The sequence below is a fragment of the Peromyscus leucopus genome, chromosome 2, assembly GCF_004664715.2.
Source record: "Peromyscus leucopus breed LL Stock chromosome 2, UCI_PerLeu_2.1, whole genome shotgun sequence".
NCBI lineage: Eukaryota > Metazoa > Chordata > Mammalia > Rodentia > Cricetidae > Peromyscus > Peromyscus leucopus.
The window spans coordinates 131,237,081-131,263,563 of NC_051064.1; the positions used below are offsets into that span (position 1 = coordinate 131,237,081).

At 52.0% G+C, this 26,483-nt stretch overlaps 1 protein-coding gene across 3 annotated transcripts in view; it reads left to right on the forward strand.

Annotated features, from left to right (window-relative positions):
* The window catches only part of Nkain1 (sodium/potassium transporting ATPase interacting 1), a 40,710-nt gene that overhangs the window by 12,369 nt on the left and 1,858 nt on the right, over nt 1–26,483 (forward strand). The window contains exons 2-6 of one of the 3 annotated variants that reach the window (XM_028887654.2): nt 20,227–20,364; nt 21,852–21,932; nt 24,677–24,890; nt 25,773–25,833; nt 26,295–26,376. In XM_028887654.2, coding sequence (XP_028743487.1) covers nt 20,227–20,364; nt 21,852–21,932; nt 24,677–24,890; nt 25,773–25,833; nt 26,295–26,376 — 576 coding nt within the window. The remainder of the gene's footprint in view (nt 1–20,226; nt 20,365–21,851; nt 21,933–24,676; nt 24,891–25,772; nt 25,834–26,294; nt 26,377–26,483) is intronic. The other 2 variants (XM_037202976.1, XM_028887655.2) reach the window with 2 other exon arrangements.

Consider the following 26,483-nt stretch of genomic DNA (forward strand, 5'->3'; position numbering starts at 1 on the left):
CAAAGCTCAGGATTGTTCTAACTTTGCAGTTCTCTAATTGGGCATGGGAAAAACTGGATTAAAAAAAAATCCCATCAACTCCACCCTGGCACTAACCAGAAAAACTAAAGCCCGGAGATAATCTGTGATCTGTTCTAGAATGTCCTGTAAGTTAGGGGTAGCACCGAAACTGGGACCCCAAGTAAGTTTGGGACACTCGTCTCAGCCTCCCTCATAAGCCTGACCAGTTTGTTGTGAGGTGAGAAGGTTTTGTTGTTGTTTGAGACCAAATGTCATGAAGCCCAGCCTCAAACTCACTGTGGAAGTGATGTTGGGACCTCAGCCTCCCAAGGGTTAGGATCGATGATGTAGCCATCAGTCAGTCTGTCACGGAGAAAGAGGAGTTTGTCCGTGGTGTATGAGCATGTTTGTACACATTCCAAACTGCACACCACTGCAGACCCGAGCGTTTGTGGGGCAGACTCTGGCACGGAGAGATTTGTGGATCAATAAACATCCTTTCCTGCTTCCTCCCTCTTCATTTATTCATGAACTCTGAACTCCCTGGCTCCCGAGAAACTGCCTGGAAGAAAGCAATTAGAGCGTAGTTAGGGCCACTCCTCTCTCCAGCAGGGGCGGGGCAGCCCCGGGGGTTCCCTGGAGCCCCAGCTTCTGCTCACTCATGGAGACAGGGACACCCTCAGCAGGGACAAGGACTGCCCTCCCTCCGGAGGAGGCCCTGATGCACTCAAGTGCCCACTGGGCTGGCTCAGGAGGCGGGCTCTCCGCTATGCACGCAGTCGAGAATTCCTATGAGGAGTCTCCCAAATGTTTGCGTTTTGCTGAGCTCTTGGGCTCACCCTCCCAGGGATCCCCAGCCAGGCATTGCAAGAAAACTAAAAAGCCTCATGGGCACCTGCTTTCCAGCAAGCCCGCTTAGCACACTAGTGAATGAGAACTGCCGGGGTGGCAGAACATTATAAATCACCTGGAGGGAGCCATTTACCAGCCAAGGCCCCACTCACTGCCAAATGATTAATAGTAACAATAGGCCGAGTGTAGTGGTCTACACCTATAACCCCAGATCTCTGGGGACCAGGGCAGGAGGATGGAGAGGTTGAGGCTACTCTAGGCCATATAGTAAGACGTAGCCTCAAAAACCAACAGAAAGCACTTGAGAGGCGGAGGCAGGAAGACCACAAGGTAAACGTCAGCCTCAGCTACATAGCAAGTATGAGACCATCCTGGGCTACCTGAGACCCTGTCTCTAGAACAAACCATTACAATAAAGAATAATAACAAAGGGGCCCTTGGCCAATGCTTACTGGGCGTTTTGTTTTGTTTTGAGATTGTGTCTCACTACTTAGCAGTGGCTGGCCTGGAACTTGGTATGTAGACTAGTTGGCTCCAAATTCCCAGAGATCTGCCAGCTTCTACCTCCCGAGTGCTGGAACTAAAGACATGCACACCGTGCTCAGCCTTATGGGACGTTTCTGAGCCCGGTTGGCTGCTCTTCCCCACTTGGTGACCCACTAGCAAGGAGAAGCCAATAGGATTCAGTGTGCCTCTGAGGGTCAAGGTCCCTCCAGGTCCATTTTCTGACTTTTCTGGTAACCTTGGGTGGTAGCACTATTGTATAGACATTGATTCTGATGTATAGGTGGGAAAACTGAGACTCAGGACATGACCCAATCTACCTGAGGTTAGACCTTTGTCATCCTGAGCTTCCTTGCTGGGGACCTTGAAACACTGTTCATTGTGTCCTTCCTTGTGAATGGCGTGTCTCTGTTAGTGTCTCTTGCCTTGTGCCCCACCTCTGACTTGAGTCACTGTCCCCAGACTGGCCACTGCCCCCACCCCAGCATTCTTGGCAAAGGAAGGCCATAGCCTAGAGGATGAGAGGCCCTGGCCTCTTGAGGGGAGATCACCATGGCTACCAAGGTTGTAGCCATGGAGACAGCCCCAAGCCCATGGGCTGAGACCCGAGGTTGTAGCTTCCTGATGGAGAGAGAAGGGGAGTGCCCAGGGCCCAGATGGCAGCGCTGGGATGATGAGCTGGATGGAGTCAGAGAAGAACTTAGGGGCCGCTAGTCTAGTGACTCCTTTCTGCAAATGAAGGGATATGTTGGGGCACCTGGAGACAACCAGCCTTCTTTCTTCCCTTTCCCTGACCTACCTTAGGGGAAATTGCCATGACAACCAGCTTCCCATCATTGACCTCTCTGTGGGGCCCTGCCCCTTTTCTCTGAGTGACAGGTAGTCACCCTGGCAACAGGCCCCGTGCCCAGCAGGGGCCTATGACTTGCCGTGGTCCCTCCCTTTCAAATAGAAAGCTCCATTGTGCAGCTGACTGCAGCTCTGTCCGACTGGAAGTGGGTCCACTTCATCTTACCTGTCCTTCCCCGTCAGCCCTGGGTCCGTCTTCACCAGCTGACCGAATCTTAACAGAATGCAGTGTTGATCCTGCCCCCCTATGCCTAAAGCCCTCCATGGCTCCTCCTTGCCTTCCTGCCTTCTAAATGAAGCTGGAAGCCATCTTCTCAAATGTGCATCAGGATTGCCCAGAGGGCTTGCAGATGTCTGAGAGACGGGATGGCGGCACCTGTAATCCCAGCACCTAGAGACAGGGCAGGACAATCTCCACAAGGCTAGCCTGGGCTACATAGTGAGATCTTGTCTCAAAGAAACAAACTATTTCTAGATATCCCCAGAGCTTCTGGTTAGTAGATCTGGAGTAGGGCCCGTGGATTCCAGTTTCTAATGATTTCCCAGGTGGTAATGCTGCTGCTGCTGCTGCTGGTCCAGGTACTAAATAAGTCAGTGGTCCAGACTGTGGTCAGCTCAGGCTGTCCTACGGAGCTTTCTTTTTGTGTTCCATTTACTTATTTATTTTGTGCATGTCGGGGAGGGGGTGTAGTGTGTGTGCTTGTGCACACACGTCTGCTCTCCTTGGCTTGCTTGCCTGTGGAGGCAAGAGGACAGCTTTAGGGAGTTGGTTCTCTTCGGTCCTGTGGGTCTTGGGGATCTGTCAGTCAGTCAGGCCTGGCAGCATTCGTCTTTACCCACTAAGCCATCTCACTGGCCCTCGACTTTCAGTCTTGATTTCTCACCATATCCGTGTCCCCATGTTCGGCCATGCTCACCTGAGCACCCAGGTCCTTCCCCCAGCTCACCGCCTCTGCATTCACTGTTTCCTCCTCATCTGATAGACCGGTCTTTTCTCCTTGGCTCATTGTTTCTGCCTCCTCCCCCCCCCCGGCGTAAATGGGATCCTTTCCCAGAGCCTGTCACCAAGCATAGCCCACTGAATGCCCTTGATGACTGTGAGGTACTTGGATGAAGGGCCTCATGATTCATTTGGCTGGTGAGATGTTGGTTGGTCTCTGTGCCAGGTGCTGGGTTTCAGGGGTGCCCGTGGTGATGTGGAGATACTGGGAGTGCTGGACCAGAAGAGAGATGCCGGGCAGGGGATGTGGCTCAGGTGGAAGAGTGCTTGCCTGCCATGCAGGAAGACCTGAGTGTGGCCCAGCATAGCATCAGCCATCATCCTCGCTCTCAGGAGGTGAAGGCAAGAGGTTCATGAACTCCAGGACAGCCTCAGCTGTAACATAGTGAGTTCAAAGCCAGCCTGGGCTTCATGAGACTGTCTCACAAAACAAAACAAAGGGCAGGCTAGATGGCTCAGTGGGTAAGGATACTTGCCAAGGAATTCTGTCCCCCCCCCCTCAGGTTAGGTTCCTGGAATCCTATAAAAGTAGAGAGGACAAAGTTGTCCCATGACTTCCACATGTGTGCCATGCCACACACACACACACACACACACACACACACACACACACACACACACACACACAGTAGCGCACTCATACAACAATTTTGAAGAAAAAAAATGGAGATGAAGATGCCCTGGAAAGAGCTCCTTAACTACCCTTGGAGTCAGCGTGGAGCTGGTAAGTCTGTATGTAGGAGGGCATGGACCTTTCTCAAGCTCTTATATTCACTTCTCAGTCCAGCCAAGGAGCAAGCTGGACCCCATAGAGGAGTTTTCTGGGCTGCTCTTGTCATATGTGGTAGAGTTGGGACTTGAACCTGGTATTCCTGATGCTGAGCCCCAAGCTCTTCAAACCCTGCACTGCCCCTGTGTAACCTAAAAGTGTCTCCAGTGAGGATTTAGCAGTTTGCTCCTAACAGACACCACAGTCCTTACAGCGACCTGGGCATTACTAAGGGATCTGCTCTGACCACACCCTCTCTCTTAGACAAGAGTCTACTTACTCATTCAACAGCAGGCCCAGTAGAGGCAAGCCAGCTGCCAGGGGATGGGCCGAGTCCAGCTGTTGCTGAAAGGTTTGTTGTCTTAGTTCATAACTTGTTTGTTTTTTAGAATAGGGCCTTGCTGCGTAGCCCAGGCTGGGAGGAACTTGGTATGTAGCTGAGGCTGGTCTCACACCTGCAACGATCACCTAGCCTATGCCTTCAGAGTTGCAGGATTACAGACATGCTCCATTACACCCAGCTGTTGAGATACAAACGTGGGGGCCTCTGTGCCTTCTCTTCCCTGGTCCTGAGGCCCGAGAATGTTAAGGGAAGGTCTGGACCTGGGAGTAGGTGCAGACTTAGACTCCCCAGAGGCTTGTGATCAGTCTCGGGCACTTCAAGCTGCTCAGTCTGTCACCGCCTGTTTGCTGGTCAGTGGCCCTGCAGGCTATCGGAGTGAACTGCAGTCCCCAAGCTTCCACAGGCTGTCATCCCCAAGACAGGCCGCCAGGGACAAGGATCCTCTGCTGAAGTGAGAAGCTGTCTGAGGCTGGGCTTGTGGGAGCCCGGGCTCATCCGACAGGAAGTGGGCCATGGCAGGTTGGGAGGCATGGTTTAGGAAGACTCCTTAGGATCAAATGCCTGAGGAGGGACCCCTGGGCAGTGGGGAGCCCTCTCTGTCCTGCAGAGATGCTGCCGTATACCTCTCCCCCAGCATGAGCAGCGGTCAATTGCTCTGCCTCTCCCACCCAGTCCCCTTATCCATAAAGTGGAGGTGCTGATTAACCACACCTGGCACCTTTTTTTTTTGTTTCTTTGATTTAGTGGTTTTGATTTTTATACTTTAATTAGTGCTGTTTTGGTTAGGGTTACTATTGCTGTGATGAAACGCCACGACCAAAAGCAACTTGGGGAGGAAAGGGTTAATTTGGCTTATACTTCCACATCATTGTTCATCACCGAAGGAAGGCAGGACAGGAACTCAAACAGGGCAGGATCCTGGAGGCAGGCTCTGATACAGAGGCTGAGGAGGAGCGCTGCTTATTGGTTTGCTCCCCATGGCTCGCTCAGCCTGCATCCTTATAGAACCAGCCCAGGGTAGCACCACCCACCATGACTGGGCCCTCCTACAGTAATCACCAATGAAGAAAACCCTCTAAGGCTTGCTTACAGCCAGATCTTATGGAGGCATTTTCTTAGTTGAGGTCTCCTCCTCTCAGATGACTGCAGCTTGTGTCAAGGGGACATAAAACTAGCCAGCACAAATTGTGTGTGTGTGTGTGTGTGTGTGTGTGTGTGTCTGCGCTCACGTGCATGCATGCACATGCGAGTATGTGCGTGCATGCATACCATGGTGTGTATATGGAAGGAAGGTCAGAGGACAACTTGTACACATTGATTTTCACCCTCTCCATGGTGGTTCTGGGGACAGAACTTGGATCATCGGCCTTGGCAGCAAACACTGTTGTTACCCGTTGAGCTGTTTCTCAGGATCGAACTCTATAGCCCAGGCTGACCTCTTATTTCAGTCTCCTAAGTGTTGGGGTTACAGATGTGAGTTACTGTGTCCAGATGGCATTTAACTGAGGCTTTGCAAACAGTGCCTGTAGTAATATTGGCCTTTATACACCTCTACGAGGCTCTCTGAGGTGTTCTTGTGAAACCTGTAGCCATGACTGCTGGATAGAGTGAATACACTCTCCAGTTTTACACAGACTCTGATAATACGAGAAGGGTCCCTGACAGCATCCCTCCAGCACAGGCCTGGAGAAGAGGATGGCATCCAATCCCTGCCTCCTTTCCTCATTTCTCCAGGGAAGGACAGGGGCTCTGGCATCAGGGGTCCTTTAAGGGCTGTTCTAGAAAGGTTTATACCATTCCTCCTGAGGATCCAGTGGAGGGCACAGTTCTAGACAGTATGATGAGCAGTGGCAGCTGCTGGCTCCTCTCTGCTGAGGGACTGTGGGCAAGAGTCTGCTGTTTAATATTGTTCTGTGGTCTTGGTGCTTCTGGGGATGGTCCGTGGGGAACAGGACGGGGGGTGAGCCACAGCCTGGAAGTCTTACTGAATAAGTCATAACATTATAGACATTCCTAGGAGGGAGGACTCCAACCCACCAACACCAGTGAGCTCAGGAAGGGTCTCATTTGTGAAGAGAACGTAGACCACCAGTTCATGGGCCAGTGAGTGTGGTAAGAGCTGGGACTCCAGCCAGAGACCCTGGTGGGAATTCCCAGCAGCCCCATGACCTTGCTAGTTACATTGTGTTTCTGTTTCCTCCAGTGCAAAGATCCGAGTCTGCCCAGCATGTCTGTGAGGGTTAACTGAATGGAAGCTTTTTTAGAACCAGGAGGTACATGGCATGGATGTGTGGCCAATTCTATTTCCTCTTGGCATTCTGGAGCTGTAGTACAATGTCTCATGAGATGAGTCCTCAGTGTTGGCACATAGTAGGTTCTATAAACAAGACTTCCCCTATCAACTCTACTCTGGCCTCCTGTGTAGCCAGCCACTCCCCGACCCCCACACAGATTCTGTTAGCACTCAGGGCCAGGAAATGATTGCAAAAGGTAGCCAGGCTTTGTCTATCCTGCCCCCCACCCCGCACCCTCTTTAATCTCCAGGCCTACCCAGGGCAGACTGTACAGATGTCTGGTTAAGAGCTTGGCCTCTGGTCATACCACCTGGCCTGCTGACGATCAGCCCTGCGGTCTTGGGCTAAAGATTGTCATCCGTAGAAGGGTGGGATGATGACCCATTCGTCATATGTAGTTGTGAGGGCTGCATGAGACGATGCATGCTAGGGCTTGGCACAAAGCCTGGTGCCGTTGGTGCATGCAAAATCTTAGCCATTGTCATTACTCTGTGCTCAAGTTCAAAGCAGAAATCTGTTCAAAAGGGTGTCCCCTTTGGGTGCCCTGTGCAACCCCCTCCCCCCACAGCCCCTTCTCACACTCCGTGACTATAGACCCCAAATAACTTTTCACAAGGTCCTCACTTGGGCCAGACTGGACTGAGGCACCCCACCCCCTATGACAGGTAGATAACCAGGGAAAGTGGGTGTGAGTGTGTGAGACACACGCCCTCCGTTTATTTATCATTGAGTCCTTAATGCCCGTGACTAACACCTATGCACATAAACCCTCAGCCTGTGTCAGGGAAGGGCTGCGCAGAGGGATGGGTGCCAAGGGTTTAGGCTCCCTCGCCCCTTCGAGCCTCCACATCCTCCATCCATCCCGTAGGACTAAAATGAACATGTCCCGGGGCATCATAACTCACAATCTGCACCTTTCAGGACTGGGACGCTAAGTGTTTGGGACCCTGGGGCGGAGGGTCTTTTGTGCACTTTTGCCTGCCGCTCCTGACTGCCGGCTCCCACTGCTGTTGCCGGGCAGACTTCCCCACCTGGCTCTTGGGCAGAAGTGGTTGCGGTTGCCATAGCAGTGAGGCTGGTTTTCCTCAGCACTTCCTTCCCCGGAGCCTCAAGGCAAGAGGACCACTAAGTCAGCCAGGGATGGGATGCTTTCCTTCCCGGGTCACAGGAAGGGTGGCATCAGCCAGGAGAGGTGACCCCACGTCAGGACACAGATGCTTCCACGGTAGCCTTTAGCCCCACTGGATTACTCCCCCGATCCACGCTGCTTTCAGGCTCTGCCCCAACCCTGCCTGGTCTGTCGTCCAGACGCTGGAGCGTGCGCATTGTGTCCTCCGTGCCCTCGGCTCTAGTCAGTGGGTGCTTCCAGGCCCCCTCCCTCTCCACAAGATTTTTTCCCCCCCGAGACAGGGTTTCCCTGTGTAGCTTTGCGCCTTTCCTGGATCTCACTCTGTAGCCCAGGCTGGCCTCGAACTCGCAGAGATCCGCCTGGCTCTGCCTCCCGAGTGCTAGGATTAAAGGTGTGTGCACCACCACCCCTGGGCTCCACAAGATTTTTGGTTGAATACTGTTGCTTCCTCACCTTCAGATCCCATCCTCAGGCGAGCCTTCCTGTCCACTGCAGCTCTCTTCCTGGACCCTTCCTTCTGAACACAGAGTAAGTGTGTGTGTGTGTGTGTCTGTGTGTGTATATGTGTGTGTGTGAAAGTCTCTCTCTGAATGGGGACTCCCAAGGGTGTGTGTGTGTGTGTGTGTGAAAGTCTTTCTCTGAATGGGGACTCCAAGGGTGTGTGTGTGTGTGTGTGTGAAAGTCTCTCTGAATGGGGACTCCCAAGGGTGTGTGTGTGTGTGTGTGTGAAAGTCTCTCTGAATGGGGACTCCAAGGGTGTGTGTGTGTGTGTGTGTGTGAAAGTCTCTCTCTGAATGGGGACTCCCAAGGGTGTGTGTGTGTGTGTGAAAGTCTCTCTGAATGGGGACTCCAAGGGTGTGTGTGTGTGTGTGTGTGTGTGTGTGAAAGTCTCTCTGAATGGGGACTCCAAGGGTGTGTGTGTGTGTGTGTGTGTGAAAGTCTCTCTGAATGGGGACTCCCAAGGGTGTGTGTGTGTGTGTGTGTGAAAGTCTCTCTGAATGGGGACTCCCAAGGGTGTGTGTGTGTGTGTGTGTGTGAAAGTCTCTCTCTGAATGGGGACTCCCAAGGGTGTGTGTGTGTGTGTGTGTGTGTGTGTGTGTGTGTGTAAGTCTCTCTGAATGGGGACTCCAGGGTGTGTGTGTGTGTGTGTATGTGTGTGTGTATGTGTGTGTGTGTGTGAAAGTCTCTCTGAATGGGGACTCCCAAGGGTGTGTGTGTGTGTTTGAAACAAAGTTTCGAGTAGCCTAAACTTGCTGTGTAGCTGAGGCTAGCTTTTAAACTCCTGATCCTCCTGCCTCCGCCTCCCAAGTTCTAGGACCACAGGCCTGCACTACCATTCCTGGTTCCCATTTTGAAAGTTGCATTGTAGAAGCTGAAGAGATGTCTTAGCAGTCGAGAGCACTGGCAGCTGTTCTGGAGGACCAGAGTTGGAGCCCCAGCACCCACATGAGGTGGTTCACAACCATCCGGAACTTCAGTTTCAGGACCCAACTCTTTCTTCTGGCTTCCTTGGGCACTGCACATATTTGATGTCTGCACATACACACATAAAATAAAAATATCTTTAAGCGGGGCAGTGGTGGCTCATGCCTTTTCCCAGCACTTGGGAGGCAGAGGCAGGCAGATCTCAGTGAGTTCCAGGCCAGCTTGGTCTACAGAGTGAGTTCCAGGACAGCTAGGGCTACACAGGGAAACCTTGTCTTGGGAACACCCCTCCACACATGCAAAAAGAAAAATATCTTTAAAAGATGCAATTGACATGTTATAAAAGTTTCCTTTCATGTGTGTATATATGTATCTGTGTATGTCTGCACAAGTACACTCGCATGTATTGCTCATATAGTACATGCTACGAATGCACTCAACTATTGAGCTCAAGCCCTATTACTTAGAAAAAAAAAGTTTGTTGAGACTTAAGAATCATATAGCCCTGGCTGGCTCCAGACTCGCTCTGAAGCCCAAGCAGACCTTGATCGCTCATTTCTCTTATCTCAGGCCCAGCAAGCTCTTCATTTTCAGGATGGGCGACTTGTCTGCTTCATTACTTGGCTGATTGTGATTTTGGTATCATAACAAAGGAACTATTGTCTAATCTAAGGTCCTGCAGAGTTAGACCTATGCTTTTGTTCTGTTATTGTGGATTTTGGAGACAGTGTTTCTCTCTATACCCCTGGCTGTCCTAGAACTTGTTCTGTATACCAGGCTGGCCTCAAACTCAAAGATTCATCTGCCTCTGCCTTCCTAGTGTTAGGATTAAAGGCCTGCACCACCACTGCCCAGCCTTTACTTTGTTTTTTGAGACAGGGTCTCACTATATAGTGTTGTCTGGCCCAGAACTCAGTGTGTAGACCAGACTGGCCTGGAGCTCGTAGAGATCTACCTGCCTCTGCCTCCTGAGTGCTTGGTATAGACCACTATGCCCCACCCCTTTTTTAAAAAAACAAAGGTTGTTGCTATTTTGATGGAGACTGCAGAGTCTGCAGATAGATTGGGAAAATACACCCACCCTAGGGCTATTAGCACATCCTGTTGGCCTCCATCAGTTCCTAGCCATGTGACCTCTGGCAAGTGTTCAAACCTCCCTCGCCTCCATTTCTCGTCTGCAAAAAGGGGCGAGGGGGGGGAACCAAGCCTGTTTTTGTTCCCGTTCCCCCCCCCCCACTTCATCTCCCTCCCACTTAGCACTCAGGCAGTCCAGAGCTCCGCCATAATTAATCCTGTGCCAAAGTGCCGGCTCTGTAAGGTGCTTTCTGTCCAGGGTTTTTTGGCTTAATTATAGGGTGGTGTGCATTGTATTTAGTCAGTGAATCTGATTAATCATCGTTTTATTTATCTGGATGTTTGTCTGCAGCCGGCATCTCTGGGGAGGTCTTTATGCTGAGTTTTCCTGGCTCTGAATGCTCTACCTGCCTTCGGGGCTCCTCTTCAGAGGACAGTCTCCTTCCAGGCCTTCACTGCCTGCTCCAGAGCCTGCTGGGGGCCTGCATCTAGAAGCTGGGCCTCCCGGGGGCTAATAATGTGGATATAGGAATGTCAGCATTGCCAAGAATTGAGAGTCCTGGGAGAACTGGAACCCAAGCCTGGAAAAGAGTTCTGGGCACTGTCCTCAGCTTGCTGGGAACATCCCACACATGTTCACCTCACCCCCCATCTCCAGTCCAGTTCCCTCTAAAGCTGTTTCTTGGCTGTCTGCTTAGAATTTCTCTTCCCCAGAAAGAGATGACTCAGTAGTTAAGAACATGTTAGGCTCCCAGCACCTATACCAGATAGCAGCTTCTCACAACTGCTTGTAATTCCAGCTACTGGAGGTCTGACACCCCCTCCTGTCCTCCATTGGTACTGCACTCACATGTGTGCACACATACATAACTAAAAATAAAACCTTGCCAGGTGGTGGTGGCACACATGCCTTTAATCCCAGCACTCAGGAGGCAGAGGCAGGCGGATCTCTGTTCGAGGCCAGCCTGGGCTACAGAGTGAGTTCTAGGACAGCCAGAGCTGTTATAGAGAATCCTGTCTGGGGGGGGGGGGAATCTTGGAAAAGGAAAAAAATTCCTCTGCCCTGACTTTCCCTTCCAACCTCAACTTCCCCTTCCCATCACCTCTCACTGCACCCAGCCAGTCATTTATACTGCCCCTGTAGCGGTAACGCCCGCATTACCGATAACCGTTCACCATGTACGAGCGAAGGGCTGCGGATTAAAAAAGAGAGACAAGAGACAGCGGGTCATCCATATGATTGGATGTCGAATGCCGTTTATTGAAAGAGGGAAGAAACCTTAAATACAGGCTTACAACACAAATGGAGGATCCCCTGAGGGCAGAAGTTTGCTACCAATGGTCTACAATTTAGACCCAATGTTCTGCATTCTTGCATCTAAGTTGTTTACACCAAATACAGGATGCACCTAAGTTGTTTACACCACAAGCAGGATGTAGGAACAAAGAACCTCCGATGATCCTAAGGTGAGAAGGACACCGGCAGGGAATCTGAATAGGGAGGACACCTGGTCAGCAAGCGAGGCTGCAGCCACTCACAGTCGGGGGTCAGGGCCCATGGCGCCCACATGTCCCAAGTTGCCCAGGACTTCCTTGCTTGTCTCTCAAAGTGCTATGCCCTGAGAAAGCCCCAGGTAGTCTAGAACAGTGGTCCACCCGCCTCGGGCTCGGGATTCGCTTGTGTGTGTTTATCATCTGTGGCTAATTTCATGTCGTACTTCTGCTTCCTTATGCAAGATTACTCCTCCAAAGCAAAGCCTTGCAGACCGTGACTGAGTCTCACAGTCCCTGTCCCCTTCTTCTTTCCCCTCACACTGTCCACATGCTCCTGCAGCCTACCTTCCCATCATACATAGCACAGCCCTCTCTTCATACCCTCTTGCAATGGCTACACTGTGTGCTACTGTGTGCGGGCATGGGCTGTGCCACATTCAAATGGCATCTCTGTAGAGCCTTCCTGAACTCCCCAAGGGATTCCAGGGGTTTCTCTTTTCTGTCACTATCTTTTCATTGTGTGGGAGTGCTTTGTGTGGAGGCCAGAGGTGGTCAACCTCAGGTGTTCTTCAGGGGCCATCTTTTTTTGTTGGTTTTTTTTTTTTGGGGGGGGGCGGTGGTTGTTAGTTTGTTTTTGTTTTTGTTTTTGTTTTTTGTTTTTTTTCCGAGACAAGGTTTCTCTATGGAGCCCTGGCTGTCCTGAAACTCACTCTGTAGAGTAGGCTGGCCTCGAACTCACAGATCTGCCTGCCTCTGCCTCCCGAGTGCTGGGATTAAAGGTGTGCGCCACCGCCGCCGGGCAGGATGGAGAATCTGGACTCAGGGAAAATGAACCCCAGCTCACACAGCGGGCAGTAGCATCGTGAACTCAGGCAGTCTGCCTTCAGAGCACCTCCTGCCTCTCCCTGTCACCATAAACCGCTTCTTGCTGTGAGTGGTGCGGGGGCCCAGAGCAGGGTTAGGGCCCTGGGCTCTGCCAGGGAGGGGGGGGGGGGGGTGGGGGGCAGTGTGCAACCTCAAAGGCAAAGCCCGTAGGAGGGATCCACCAAAAAGTCAAGTCCGAAAGTTGGCAATCAGGTTGAAATCCATGTCATGCCAGAACCCAGAAATGGGATTCCAGGTCTAGGCAGGAGGCACCCGGGCTGGAGGTGGGGCAGTGCAGCCCAGATTCAGGTGCAAGCTCCATAGAGCTTCTGTGGGCTCTCCTGCGTACAGAGTGAGTGACAGAGGAGTTGAGCTGGGGAGTCCTGGGGGTTTGGAGTGAATCTAGACGGCACTGCAAGGAGTCTAGCCTTGTCTCCATCTCCAGAGGAGGAAACTGAGTCACAGGGGCATAGTGGCCTTCTGCATTGCCTCCCCTTGTGGCTTCTAAGGGTTTACCAGGTGGTGAATGAAGAAACAGGCCCAGTGGGGTGGTTGGGGTACTTTGATTTTTGTTGGTTTTCCCCTCATTGTCCTGCCCTGGGCTGTTCTGGGGTTTATGCAAATTGATGTAGATGTATGTTAATTGGATCACTACCAGTCGGCACGCACTAATGGGCTGCCAGCTCAGAGATCTGGTGAGACAGAGCTGTCCAGAAGGGGCCCAAGGAGCCCCCAGCTGAGAAGGGGTATGGGTCAGTGGTCACTGAGATGAAGGGGTGGGGTTGCCATGGATACAGAGGCCAAAGCCCTGCCTCTTGACAGGACCCGACTGGCCAGATCAGCCTGCTGGGCCTCACTAAAGCGCCAAGCTGGTCTCTGAGGATTAATTACCCGGAAGGTGAGGACCAACTGCTTTCTAGCTCCCCCCCTGACCCAGTCCAAGTAGAGGGCTGGGCCACAGCAGGAGGGCCTGAGGACAGACAGATGGCAGTCTGGGGTTTGGATACAGAGATCTGAAGTGAGGAAGAGGGTGCCTCCTTCCAGAGCAGAAGGCCCTCCAGCAGGGCCTCTTTCTCTTTTTCTTTCTTTCTTTCTTTCTTTCTTTTTTTTTTTTTTTTGAGACAGGGTTTCTCTGTGTAGCTTTGGAGCCTGTCCTGGATCTCACTCTGTAGACCAGGCTGGCCTCAAACTCACAGAGATCCGCCTGGCTCTGCCTCCCGAGTGCTGGGGTTAAAGGCGTGCGCCACCACTGCCTGGTTCCAGCAGGCCTCTTAAGGGATGGTACAGATAGGCTCAATTGCTAAGCTTTGTGAGCATGTGTGGCAGGGAAGAGTGAGAGCTTGGACCACATAGTGGCTGAACTTGAGTTCTGCAGTGTCTTCCACAGCTCTGGGCCTCAGTTTCCTCATTTGTACCTTGGGATGGGATTAGAGGATGTAGCATGGATGTGAAGGTCAATATACAGCGGTACTTGATTAAAGTACAATATGGTAGACCCTTAAGGTTGTCGCTGTCCTGGGGGTTTGGTTTGTCCCTTTATATGAGGACACTCCACATTTGTCCATGTTCCTCGTTCCCTTCCTCTGGGCTTAGTACTAGTGTCCTTAGAGGAGAGAGATGACATGAGCCGTGTCCCCAAGATAGGAGCTGAGCTCATTTTCCATCAGGGAGTTTTCAGGACTTGGCCCACAAAAAGCACTGTGTTGGCTCAGCTGATAAAGATGCCTGCTGCCAAGCCTGGCAGCCTGAGTTCAATCCCTGGGAGCCTACATGATGGGAAGTGAGAACTGACCTCTGAACGTTGTCCTTCGACCTACACGTGAGTGTGTGCCATGATACACACACACACACACACACACACACACACACACACACACACACACAAATAAATAAACGTGATGTTAAAAACAATCTTTAAACCAGGTGATGGTGGCACACACCTTTAATCCCAGCACTTGGGAGGCAGAGGCAGACAGATCTCTGAATTCGAGGCCAGCCTGGTCTACAGAGTGAGTTCCAGGACAGCCAGGGCTGCACAAAGAAACGCTGTCTTGAAAAAAAAAAATTTTTTTTTTTTTTTTGAAGAACCATCTATAGGTGAATGAATGGATTCTGTGTGTTCAAAACAGTGTGTCTGGGAGAGAAGCCCTTGCTAGTGAGTAGCAGGGTGACTCAGGAGATACACTTTGGTCTACTCTGTCACCTCCCCACACTGTCCAGAACAGCAGTGCATGCAGGACTAGGTTCCAGAGTCTGCCACCTCTGTCTGAGTAACTTCAGAAGTTGGGTAACAGCAGTGGGGACAGGATGACCTTGGCCTGCAGCCCCCGAAGGAGAAGAGAGGGTGAATCTAGATGAAGTCAGGTTGGAGGAGGCAGAGTTTTGAGGGCCAGGAGAGTCAGGGCCATGCTAGCCCAGGGGCTCCTGGAGTCATGTGGTCAGGCTTGGCAGCCACTGCCTAATCCAGTGAGCCATCTCACCAGCCCAGCTCATTTGGTTTTTGTTTTTTTAAACAAAGTCTTATATAGCCCAGGCTGACCTCGAATTCAATATGTAGTGGAGGCTGGCCTTAAATTCCTGATCCTCCTGCCTCTACCTCCCCAGTGCTAGAAATATAGGTGTGTGCTACTGCGCTTGGCTTTTTAAAACCTTTCTTATGTAGGTGTTGGGATCTGAGTCAGCCTCATACACTGCCACTCACTGCCCCCCCCCCTGCGCACATGCGCGCGCTTTAACTTCCTTTTTTAAATTATTTTATTTTTTTTATTTTATGTGCACTGGTGTTTTTGCCTGTATGTGTGTCTGTGTGTCCTGGAGTTATGGACAGTTGTGGGCTCCCATGTGGGTGCTGGGGGTTGAACCTGGGTCCTCTGGAAGAGCAGCCCAGTGCTCTCAACTGCTGAGCCATCTCTCTAGGACCTTAACTTTCTTCCTTCCTTCCTTTCTTTTTTTGTTGTTTTGGAGACAGGGTTTCACTATGTGGCCTTGGATAAACCAGGCTAGCCTTAAACTCAAAGATCTCCTCTGCTGGCCCGGTAGCTTCAACTTTCTTAAACACATTATCTTGCTGGGCAGCGGTGGCCCACGCCTTTAACCCCAGCACTTGGGAGGCAGATGGCAGGTGGATCTCTGTGAGTTCCAGGCCAGCCTGGTCTGCAGAGCGAGTTCCAGGACTGCCAGGGCTGTACAGAGAAACCTTGTCTCGGAAAACAACAACAAAAAAAAAAAAAAAAAAAAAACATTATCTTAGTTGTGAGCCAGTTCAGAGCTCCAGATGTGTGTGTTTGGAACCTTGTCTCCTGTGCCCACGCTCTGCTCCCCTGAGGTGACCCCTCAGAACTGCTGTCTTTCCCTGGCTCTCGATGCTGCTGCTGCGTTTACTATCGCGCGCGCATTTGGTGTCTTTTTCTGGCTTTTGTTTTTCACACAGTGGACTGCTCTGTGGCTTGCTTTTCTAACTTAACAGTGATAGCTTTGGCTGGTTTCCAGTGGGATCATGGCTGGGAGGAGGGCTGCTGGGGCTCTGGAAAGAAGGTGGGACACTGTTCATATGACAAAGCACCAGAGGTGTCCCCAAAGGCCACTAGGCACAGAGGAATGTACAGTAGTCCCCAATGTCAGCCACCAGAGGCCATGGCCTGTCTCTCCTCCCTCTCTCTCTCAACCACCCTCCCCCCTGCCCTCCCCTGTCCTCCCTCCTTCATCCCTCCTTCATCCCTCCCTCCACCCCACCCCACCCATCTTTCTTTTCTTCCTTCTGCTTTCTTTACTCTCACCCCACTTCCGGTTTGGGAGATGCGGTTTCACTATATAGCCCAGGCTGGCATAAATTTGCAGTGGGCCCTCCTGCCTCTGTCTCCCAAGTGCTAGGATTACAGGTGTGTGCTATCCTCTTGGAGCCCTGCTTTCTAAGACAGAGGCCACATGGTTTGTTGACTGCCTCACATGCCCGTCTTTAGCCTAGGGCCTGGCCCAGACGGTGGTGCTTACCAAATCTATCCCGTGGATTAAATCCCTCCCCTGACCTTGCTAAAGCCCCTCCTGCTCTCCGCCACTCTCCCTTTAAGCCCCGCTAAGACGCTCTCTCAGCTGACACACAATAGTGCTGGCCCCAGGTGGAGCCCCGAGGTGGGTCCGGTTTAGGAGCTGGGAGGCCCCTCCCCTCAGGCAAGTGGCTGTCCCTTCAGCTGTCACTGTGCTGAGCCCTAATGAGGGCCTCGCTAGTCAAGATCTCTGGGGCTCCTTCCAGCCGCGGCATCCGCTCCAGCCCACCCCCTCATTTCACGGATGAGGGGCTGAGTCGAGTGTAATTTTGTCAGCTGCTTCAGAAATCCACTGGGAAGGGGGGCTTTGAGGCACACAGAGGGCTGCTGCCTTGTGCTGAGGACCAACTGTGTCTGACACCCCACTAGCCGAGCGCTTTGTGTGGCAGGACACATCGCCAGCGAGGAAACCCAGGCCCAGAGAGGGAGAGGAACCTGCCCAGGGTTGCAGGCTGGGGCACTGACTGAGCTGGGTTTCCCTCCAGTCTGCCAGACCCCAAATGGGGAGATTCACTCCTCAAAGTCAGTCAGAGGCAGAAGAGGGCTGCTCTTTCCATTCCTCCAGGACTTTCAGGGCGCCACCCTCCTCTTCCCCCAGACAGCCAGACTTATTGCAGCCAAGGCATATGGCTGCACACTGGAGTATTGGCCAGGGAAGCAGTTGACTTGAAAAATTGATGGGCAGGGGCTGAGGTACTAGAGGCTTCTGATAAAGTTCCATGGCCCTTTGCCCGGCCCCTTCCCTGCCTCCGCTCTAGCCAGCTTCCTGGGGGCTCGGGTGGGTCCATCTGTGTTATTCCCCACCCCCACCCAGTTTTCCACCTGGGATTGGGCTCCTGGGGTTGGAGTCTAGACAGACAAGAGCATCCTACTGAGACCAGAGGCAGCCCTGACAAGGGGCTGAAGGTTCCCATAGCAACAGCATCCCCCTCAGCTGGCAGCCACCGGATAAATAAATAATCAGGGTTTGGGGGTGGGGAGCTAAGGGCCAGGGGAAGGGCATCCAGGCAGACTAGGTCTTCACTCTGGAGAGGAGGAGCGTGTATGTGCAGTCTTGAAGAGTTATGGGAGAGGAGGGTTGGGGCATCCAGGTGAGAGAAGACATGGATGGTGAAAGTGGTCAGATGGGAGATTTGTCATATCGGTGACCCCTAGGCGTGGGGATATTAAAGAGCAGGAAGAATGCTTGACTTAGAACTGAAGTGTCCAGCTCTTGCATCTGGACACATCAGAGGAGTGGACGCTGGAAATGGACCAGGTCCAGCAGATTAAGTTTACAGTGAATACTGTAGCGTGATGGAGTGGGTTTGTAAACGCAGCACTCAGGAGGCTGAGGCAGGAGGATCTCAAATTCCAGGACAGCCTGGGCTCCATAGCAAGATCCTGTGTGCAAAACAAAAGAAAAACCAAAAACAAACAAACAAAAAAAAAAGTTTTCAGAGATGGGGCAAGCCCTGGAGAGGAGTGGGTGACGTGTAGCAGCCAAAAGACTGTCAACCCCTGTTGGAACCTTAGGAGCATGGGAGGAGGAAAGAGAAACAGACTTTCCAAAGAAACTTCAGGAATGGTGCAGTACGTGGGACAGAGCCAAGGACGGGATGGCAATGGTACAGCCAGGGAAGGCTGCACAGAACCCCGTGGGCTCTAGAATCAAGAAGACAGCCAGGTGATGGTGGTGCACACCTGTAATCCCAGCACTCGGGAGTCAGAGGGGATCTCTGTGAGTTCGAGGCCAGCCTGGTCTACACAGAACAGTGGTTCTCAACCTTCCCAATGCTGAGACCCTTTAATAAATACAGTTCCTTAGGTTGTGGTGACCCCACACCATAAAATTATTTTGTTGCTACTTCATAACTGCAATTTTGCTATCGTTATGAATTGTAATATAAATATCTGAGAGGAAGGATATCTGATATGTGAAAAACCCCCAAGGGGGTCCCGACTGACAGAGAGCCCCGCCTCAAACAGAAGAGGAAGAAGAGGAGGAGGAAACACCCTCAAGACTGGCTTTTCCTTTAGCACTCACACATCAGGAGTCTTTGCTAAGGGAGCAGACTGCAAAATAACAAACACCCAGAGACCACTTATGGCTTCTGGTCTCAGCAGGCTTCCCTGAACAAAACAACTTGGTCGCACACACCTGTAATCCCAGCATTCCAGAAAGTGAGACAGGATCTCACCAATAACCTTGGCTACCAGTGAGATGAGCCCAGAGAGGGCTACATGAGACCCTGTCACCAAATAAATTAATTAATTTAATTAAATAAAGGACTGGGAAGATGGCTCAGTGGTTAAAGCCCTTGCCACCAACCCTAACAACCTGAGTTTGATCCTGGAAGTCACAGACCCCCAAAAGTTGTCCCCTGACTGCCACGTGCTCACTGTAGCAAATTCTCTCTCACACACACACACACACACACACACACACACACACACACACACGATGAGGAGAACAAGCCTATAGAGTTCTTTCCCCAGGATCAGTCAGCCACCCAAGTCAGAGCTAGATTTTGGAGCCCATTATCTGTTGTGTATAGGTGAGGAGCCTGAGACCCAGCAGGGCAGGTGACCTGTCCAAAGCCCCCCAGCAGACAGGGGCACACTCCCCACTGTCCACCTGTGCCCCTTGACTCCCGAGCTAGTGCCTGCTGGGAAGCCTGGTACCTTGGTACCTAGATGAGACAGGTGGCAGAGACAGGTCTGTTCTGCCACCTGCCTGCTGTGTGACCTTGGGTGAGTCACTTGTCCTCTCTGAAGCGCATGTTCTCTTTCCTCAAGATGACATAACGATCCCAGGTCCGTCTTCCTGCCAAGGCATGTGCAGGCAGAGATGAACTTGGGATGCCTCTGACCATCTGCAGAGCCCTGTGAGGATTGTCACCAGCGAGAAGCAGATGGGAAGGTGCCAGGCTTGAGCCTGGCACTACCAGGCTCCCCTCAAGTCTTGCCCAGGCCTGCAGCTTCTTTGGTCTCTGCCCAAGTTGTGCCATCTGTGTGGTGGCATCAGCCTGCTGCCCTGAAAGGAAGAGACCCTGGGGTCTCTCTCTTGACCCAAATCCCCCCGCCTCATTCCTAGGCAGATCCTCTGCTTCACTCTGGGGGTATGCTGCTGCTGTTGTAATTTTTAGTGTTGGTATCAGACCCAAGGTTTTGATGTGCTAGACAAGTACTCTACCACTGAGCTGTATTCCCAGTCCCCCAGTTTAAAATGTTTAATCACATTTATTTATTTGATACTTGTGCATATCAGAGGACCAATTATAGGAGTCAGTTCTCTCGCCATTTGGGTCCTGGAAGTCACCTCAGGTAGTCCGGCTCAGTGGTCGGCACCTTTAGCCTGTCAGCCAGCTTGCCCCCACCCCATGTCTGCTTTGAGCAGTGGTCTTACTGAGTTACCCAGGAAGGACTTGCCAGCAGGAAGGAGAGGGCAGGACCCAGCCTCAGATTCCAAGCCCCACCCCAAAGTCATGGTCAGCCGTAGAGGCCTTGACTTCCTCTTGCATTTACCCCTTTGGGGCTGAAGGAATGGGTGTCTTGAGTCTCTGTCCTTTTGGGTGGCAATTGTCTCACCCTGTCTCTTCCACAGGTGGCTGCACTCCAGCGACAGATCTTCGATTTCCTGGGCTACCAGTGGGCTCCCATCCTGGCCAACTTCCTGCATATCATGGCTGTCATCCTGGGCATCTTTGGCACCGTGCAGTATCGGTCCCGGTATCTCATCCTGGTACGTAGGGTAGCAAGGGAAACATCAGGAAGTCGTGGCTTCTGTCCCAACTGACTGACATTCACTGAGGACGTGCTCTGGCAGGTGTGGTGATGTGTATCTGTAATCCTAGAACTTGGGAGACAGAGGCAGTATCATCAAGAGTTCAGGGTAGCCTGGGCTACACAATGAGACCCTACATCAAAAAAAAAAAAAAAAAAAAAAAAAAAAAAAAAAAAAAGAATGATAACATGGTCTGAAGGTAGCTGGTGTGGCTTTTTGAGGTCAATGGTTCCTGTGCTCCAGCCCCAGGGGTATGATGGATATTCCCAGAGCCCTTCACTGCTAATGGTCTTCAAGACTCCGAGTCTCAGACATCCTCAGCCATGCTCCCCTTGGGTCTTGGTGCTTCTTCAGGTGGCCATATCAAGGAAGCAGGCTTTTCCCTGGATTAACCCACATGTACACTTGATTCCTGCGTTATCAAGGGCATGCAGTGCTGTGCTACCAGTGGCCTACTCTTGCTCATTCTAGGTCGTCTCTCAGGGCCTAAAGGCACATTCCACCGCGCTGGCTCTGCTGGCCGGTGCCCTCATCCTCTAAGCCAACTTGTCAGCCCCTGCAGTTTGTGTTTTTAAGATTTCATTTGCTGCTGGGCAGTGGTGGCGCACACCTTTAATCCCAGCACTCAGGAGGCAGAGGCAGGCGGATCTCTGTGAGTTCCAGGCCAGCCTGGGCTACAAGTGAGTTCCAGGAAAGGCACAAAGCTACACAGAGAAAACCTGTCTTGAAAAACAAAAAAATCAAAACAAAACAAAAAAAATTTCATTTGCTTATTTTAATTATGAAGGAGTGCACTTGAGTGTGGGTACCTGAGGAGGCCAGAAGGCGGCACTGGGTCCCCTGAACCTGAAGGTACAGGTAGTTGTGAGCCTGCCCTTGTGTGGATGCTGGGAACAAAAATCTCTCCTGAACTGCTGAGCCATCTCTCCAGTTTGCTTTTTGTTTTTGCTTTGTGTTGTGTTGTTTTGTTTGTTTATCTGTTTTTTTTTTTTTTTTTTTTTTTTTTTTTTTTTTTTTTTTTGAGACAGGGTCTCTGTGTAGCCCTCGTTGTCCTGGAACTCACTCTGTAGACCAGGCTGGCCTTGAACTCACAAAGATCTGCCTGCCTCTACCTCCTCTGAGTGCCGGGATTAAAGGTGTGGGCCACCACCACCCCAGCTCCCAATTTGTGTTTTTGATAAACTCCTCCAAGTCATTGAAGTACACATAGAAGGGGTCTCTTCAAGGACCTGGGCTAAGGGCCGGCCCTTCCTCCTAGCTGTGTGACCCAGAGGAGCTGAGCCTGCCTCTGGGCCTCAGGAGAGGGGAGAGGACATGCCTGCTCGGCAGGGCAGGGAAGGATAGATGTGGACTTGTAGCCTCCACCACAAGATCCCCTCCCCCTTGGAGTCTGTGTCCTTTGAGCCATCCCCGACCCCACCCTGAACTCCGCTTTGCTTCCACAGTACGCAGCCTGGCTGGTGCTCTGGGTTGGCTGGAATGCCTTCATCATCTGCTTCTACCTGGAGGTTGGGCAGCTATCCCAGGTAAGCCTCCGGCCTGGTGGTGTGCAAGAGCACAGCCTGACCTCCACCACCCCTCCCGGGAGCTGGGACATGGTCTCTTCCACACACCTTTCCCCCTCTGCACACTAAGATAATCCATGCAGCCTGCGTGACCTCCATTTTTGTTTCTGGCCTCTTGTGCACCTCTCAAAAACAGTGATGGAACCAATGGGTCCAGAGAGCACTTGCTGTGAAGATGAGCTGAGGGCTATAGACCAAGCTCAGTAAAAACCAAAGGCAGGTGTTGGCCTCGTGATAGAATGCGCAGGCAGGAGGTGAAAATGTCGTACATACACTCTTTCTTGCTTAGGCACGAAGACGTGGTGGGTCCAGGGCTGATCAATATTTTTCAGAAAGAGACTAAGTGGCATTTGTTGGGGGTGGGGGACTGAACAAACTGTGTCCTGGGGAGAAGAACTGAAGAAGACAGAGATGTGTGGCTGGAAGAAGAGCAAGCCCAGAGAGACACAACTTCTATTTTTAGATAGAAAGGAGGCCAAATAGGTGAAGGAGAACCTTGGCTTCACGGTTCGACCCTGCTCCATTTAAGTCCCCGCTGAACATTGCCCAGCAGTTTGACACTGGGCAAATGGCCTCTTCTCTCTAAATTTCAGTTTGCTCTTTCTTCAGATTCATTTATTATTTATTTTATGTGTATGGGTGTGTGGTTGTTACTTTTCGAATGCTGTGATAAAACACCATGACCAAGGCAACTTATAAAAGAGAGAGTTTAATTTGGGTTTCAGAGGGTAAGAGTCCAGGATGGCAGAGCAAAGGCTTGCAGCAGAAACAGCTGAGAGCTCACATCCCCCCCACCCCACCCCCGAGACAGGGTCTCTCTGTGTAAGTCCTGGCTGTCCTGGAACTCACTCTGTAGACCAGGCTGGCCTCGAACTCACAGAGATTCACCTGCCTCTGCCTCCCAAGTGCTGGGATTAAAGGCGTGCGCCACCACCACCAGGCTGAGAGCTCACATCTTGATCCACAACCCAACAACCTGAGGCAAAGAGAGATCAGTGGTCTGTTAGAGCCTCAAAGCCCCACCCCCATTGACACACCTCCTCCAACAAGGCCATACCTTCTAATCCTTTGCAAACAGTCCCACCAACTGGGGATTCAAGTATTCAAGCATACGAGCCTGTGGAAGCTATTCCCATTGAAACCAAGGGGCTTCGTCCGTCCGCATGTGTGGCTGTGCATCTTGCGTCACGTGTATGCAGTGCTGGCAGAAACCAGAAGAGGGCAGATGAACCCTGGAACTGGAGTTACAGACAATTGGGAGCTGCCATGTGGGTGCTAGAAATAGAACTCTGGTCCTCTGAAAGAGCAGCCAGTGCTCTTAACTGCTGAGCCATCTCTCCAGCCCCTCCCCCTGATTGTTTTGAGACAGAGTCTCTTGTAGCCCAGGCAGGCCTCAAACACCCTGTAGCTAAGGATGTCTTTGAACTCCTGATCCTATGTTTTCCTCCTATGGAGTGCTGGGATTACAGTCATACACCCCTGCGTGTGGTGCTTGGGAGAGAACCCAAGGCTTCCTGTGTGCTAAGTACTCTACCAGCTGAGCCACATGCCCAGTCCTGTTCCCTCTAAACCAGCCTGCAGAGAGCATAATGTGTCTGTAAACCGCAACACTGGGAGAGAAAGGGGGTCCCAGGCTTTTCAGGCCAGCCAGTCTAACCAAACTTGTGAACTCTAGGGTCAGTGAGAGACCCTGTCTCAAAAAACAAGGCAGCGTCAGAGAGCGAGCTCAGTGGGTGAAAATGCTCGCTTTGCAAGCCTGGTGAGCCAAGGTCAATCCCAGATCCTGCAGTGGACGGAGACATGAGACCCGACTCCCCAAAGCTGTGTTCAGACCTCCGGACAGGACCTGTGGCACCTGAATACACACAGGTGGGGTGGGCACGCAGGCGCACACACACACACACACACACCAACACCAACATTTTTTTACAGCCACACACCCGACTTTTACACACCACACACACACACACACACACACAGAAGATGGGCATGGTGGTACACACCTTTAATCCCAGCAGAGGAAGGCAGTTTTCTAAGTTCGAGGACAGCCTGGTCTACAGAGCCAAGCTCTATCTGGACAGCCAAGGCTACAGAGAAAGACCCTGTCTTGAACCTCATCCCCCTGCACCCCACCCCCCAAAAAAAGTAGAGACCATAGCAGCCCCATGTGGTTACCCAGAAGATGAAGCTTGATCACAAGCCTATGTGTTTGGTGCTTGGCAGCATGGTGACTCTCGGTCTGACTGAAGGAGTGCAGGTATTGATAGGCACAAGGCTGCACACCCTTTGTGAACAGCTGCCCTGAGGCTAGACCTTCTCCATGTAACATGAGAGATCATGGACCAAGGAGAGGAGAGATTTGTCCAGTCACACAAAGAGGACCAATAGAAACCCATCGGGCTGTTCGGGATTTTGACCCGTATTGAGGATTTCACCAATGCCTGGGGAGTTAGGCCCGTCCCTGTTAGTCTCCCTTTTAATTTTGAAATCCAGAAGCTCAATACCCACCCTTTCCAGCTCACTGACAGCAGTGTGGCCTCTACGTGATCATCTACTGCCTCCTGCTGGCAATATATGGACTTGCAGGTGTAGTCTTCCTTCCCTTCACAAATCACGCTAGAGAGGGTAGCAGGCTGTGAGAGTCCAGATGGTAGTGAGAGCCTGGGGAGTGTCCTCCTGTCCCTCCCCACCGCTCAGTATCCCAGGCCCCTCTGCCCCCAGGACCGGGACTTCATCATGACCTTCAACACATCCCTGCATCGCTCGTGGTGGATGGAGAATGGGCCGGGCTGCCTGGTGACTCCTGTTCTGAACTCGCGCCTAGCCCTGGAGGACCACCATGTCATCTCCGTCACTGGCTGCCTGCTTGATTATCCTTACATCGAAGCCCTCAGCAGTGCTCTGCAGATCTTCCTAGCCGTAAGTCCTGCTCATCACCCACCCTCGTCTTCCAGAAGTGCAGATTCCAACCCATCCCGTTCTTTATCCCCAGTCAAGAGAGGACAAGTCAGGTGTGGTAACATATACCTGCAGTTCCAGCCCTCAGGAGAGAGGCAGAGGCAGGGGGATCAGGATCACAAGTTGGAGGTCAGCCTAGATTACATAGTGAGTTCTAGACCCTACCCCTACCCCCACCAACAAACCAAAGACAAAGAAAAAATGAATCTATATATTCCAGCCTCCCTTTGTTTCTGCTTGGACCTATGTCTTGTGACACCATCCTCCCCCCACCCCCATCCTTCCCCCTCTACCCCCACCCCCTAAGAAGGGCGTGGACAGGTTTCATGAATGGAGTGAGACACCAGGCGAACTCCTGCTGGGCTTAAATATTTAATACGCCACGAGACCTTGGGTAAACGGTTTGATCTTTCTGAGCTCCCTTCCAATTTGCATGGAAAAGATGGTACCAACCTTCACAGAGTCGTGAGGATAAGAAAGGGGCTCCGAATAGGGGTCACAGCCAGGCATGGTGACCTGTGACCCCAGCACTTGGAAGGTAAAGGCAGGAGGAGCCAGGGCTCAAGGCCAGCCTGGGTTTCTTGAGACCAGCCCTGTCCTAGGCACTTTACAGGCAGGCTCACGTAATTCTTCCACTGAACAGTCCAGTGAGGTAAGACCCGGGCCTGGCTGGGAAGACTGCGATCGATTGCAGAGATGAACTACTTGTCTGGAGTCTCACACTTGCACAGGCTTTTAAGCGTTGGCATTCAACTTAAGTGCTGTGGACACGGGGCGCTGAGTCGGGTGGGTAGAGGGGACAAGGACAACTTCTCTTTCTCTTCCTGTCATCCCCTCTCTCAGCTGTTCGGCTTCGTGTTTGCCTGTTACGTGAGCAAAGTGTTCCTGGAAGAGGAGGACAGCTGTAAGTGCATCCCCACCACTCCCGCCCCAGGGACGTGGGAGCGGCCGGTCTTTGCCAACCCCTCCCTCCAGTGAATCTGGGGTTAGTTTGGGGACCCGTTTCTAAGGAAAGAAGAGAGGTAGAAATGGATAGGGTCTGCGTAACCACTCTAGGTTAGGACTCAGATGACCAGGTGCTCAGTCCAAGGTCCCAAAACCGCCTGTTCCCACTGCTGGATCTAACCCTATCAAAGGTCCTAGGCCCTGAGGGCCTTCCTTCAACCTGCTGCTGCCGTCAGGGGGTCACACTTGTCCCTCCTCTCCCCCACGCACGGTCCCGCCCTAGGTCCGTCCTGAGCATGGGCGTGGCCGTTCTCAGCACCATCCATTCTTCAGGCCCTGTACCCCCGGGAATGGGGTCCTGTCCTGGGTTCTTCACCTTCAGAACCCAGTCTCTCATAATTCACCCTTTCCCTTCCGCAGTTGACTTCATCGGTGGCTTTGACTCCTATGGGTACCAGGCGCCGCAGAAGACGTCGCATTTACAGCTGCAGCCTCTGTACACGTGGGTCCCTGCGCACGGGAGGGAGGGCGTGGTGGTGGCTGGGTGTGGAGTCTTTAGTGTTGGTGGAGAGATCACAGAGGAGGCACGGGCACCCGGGTCTCTCTGCT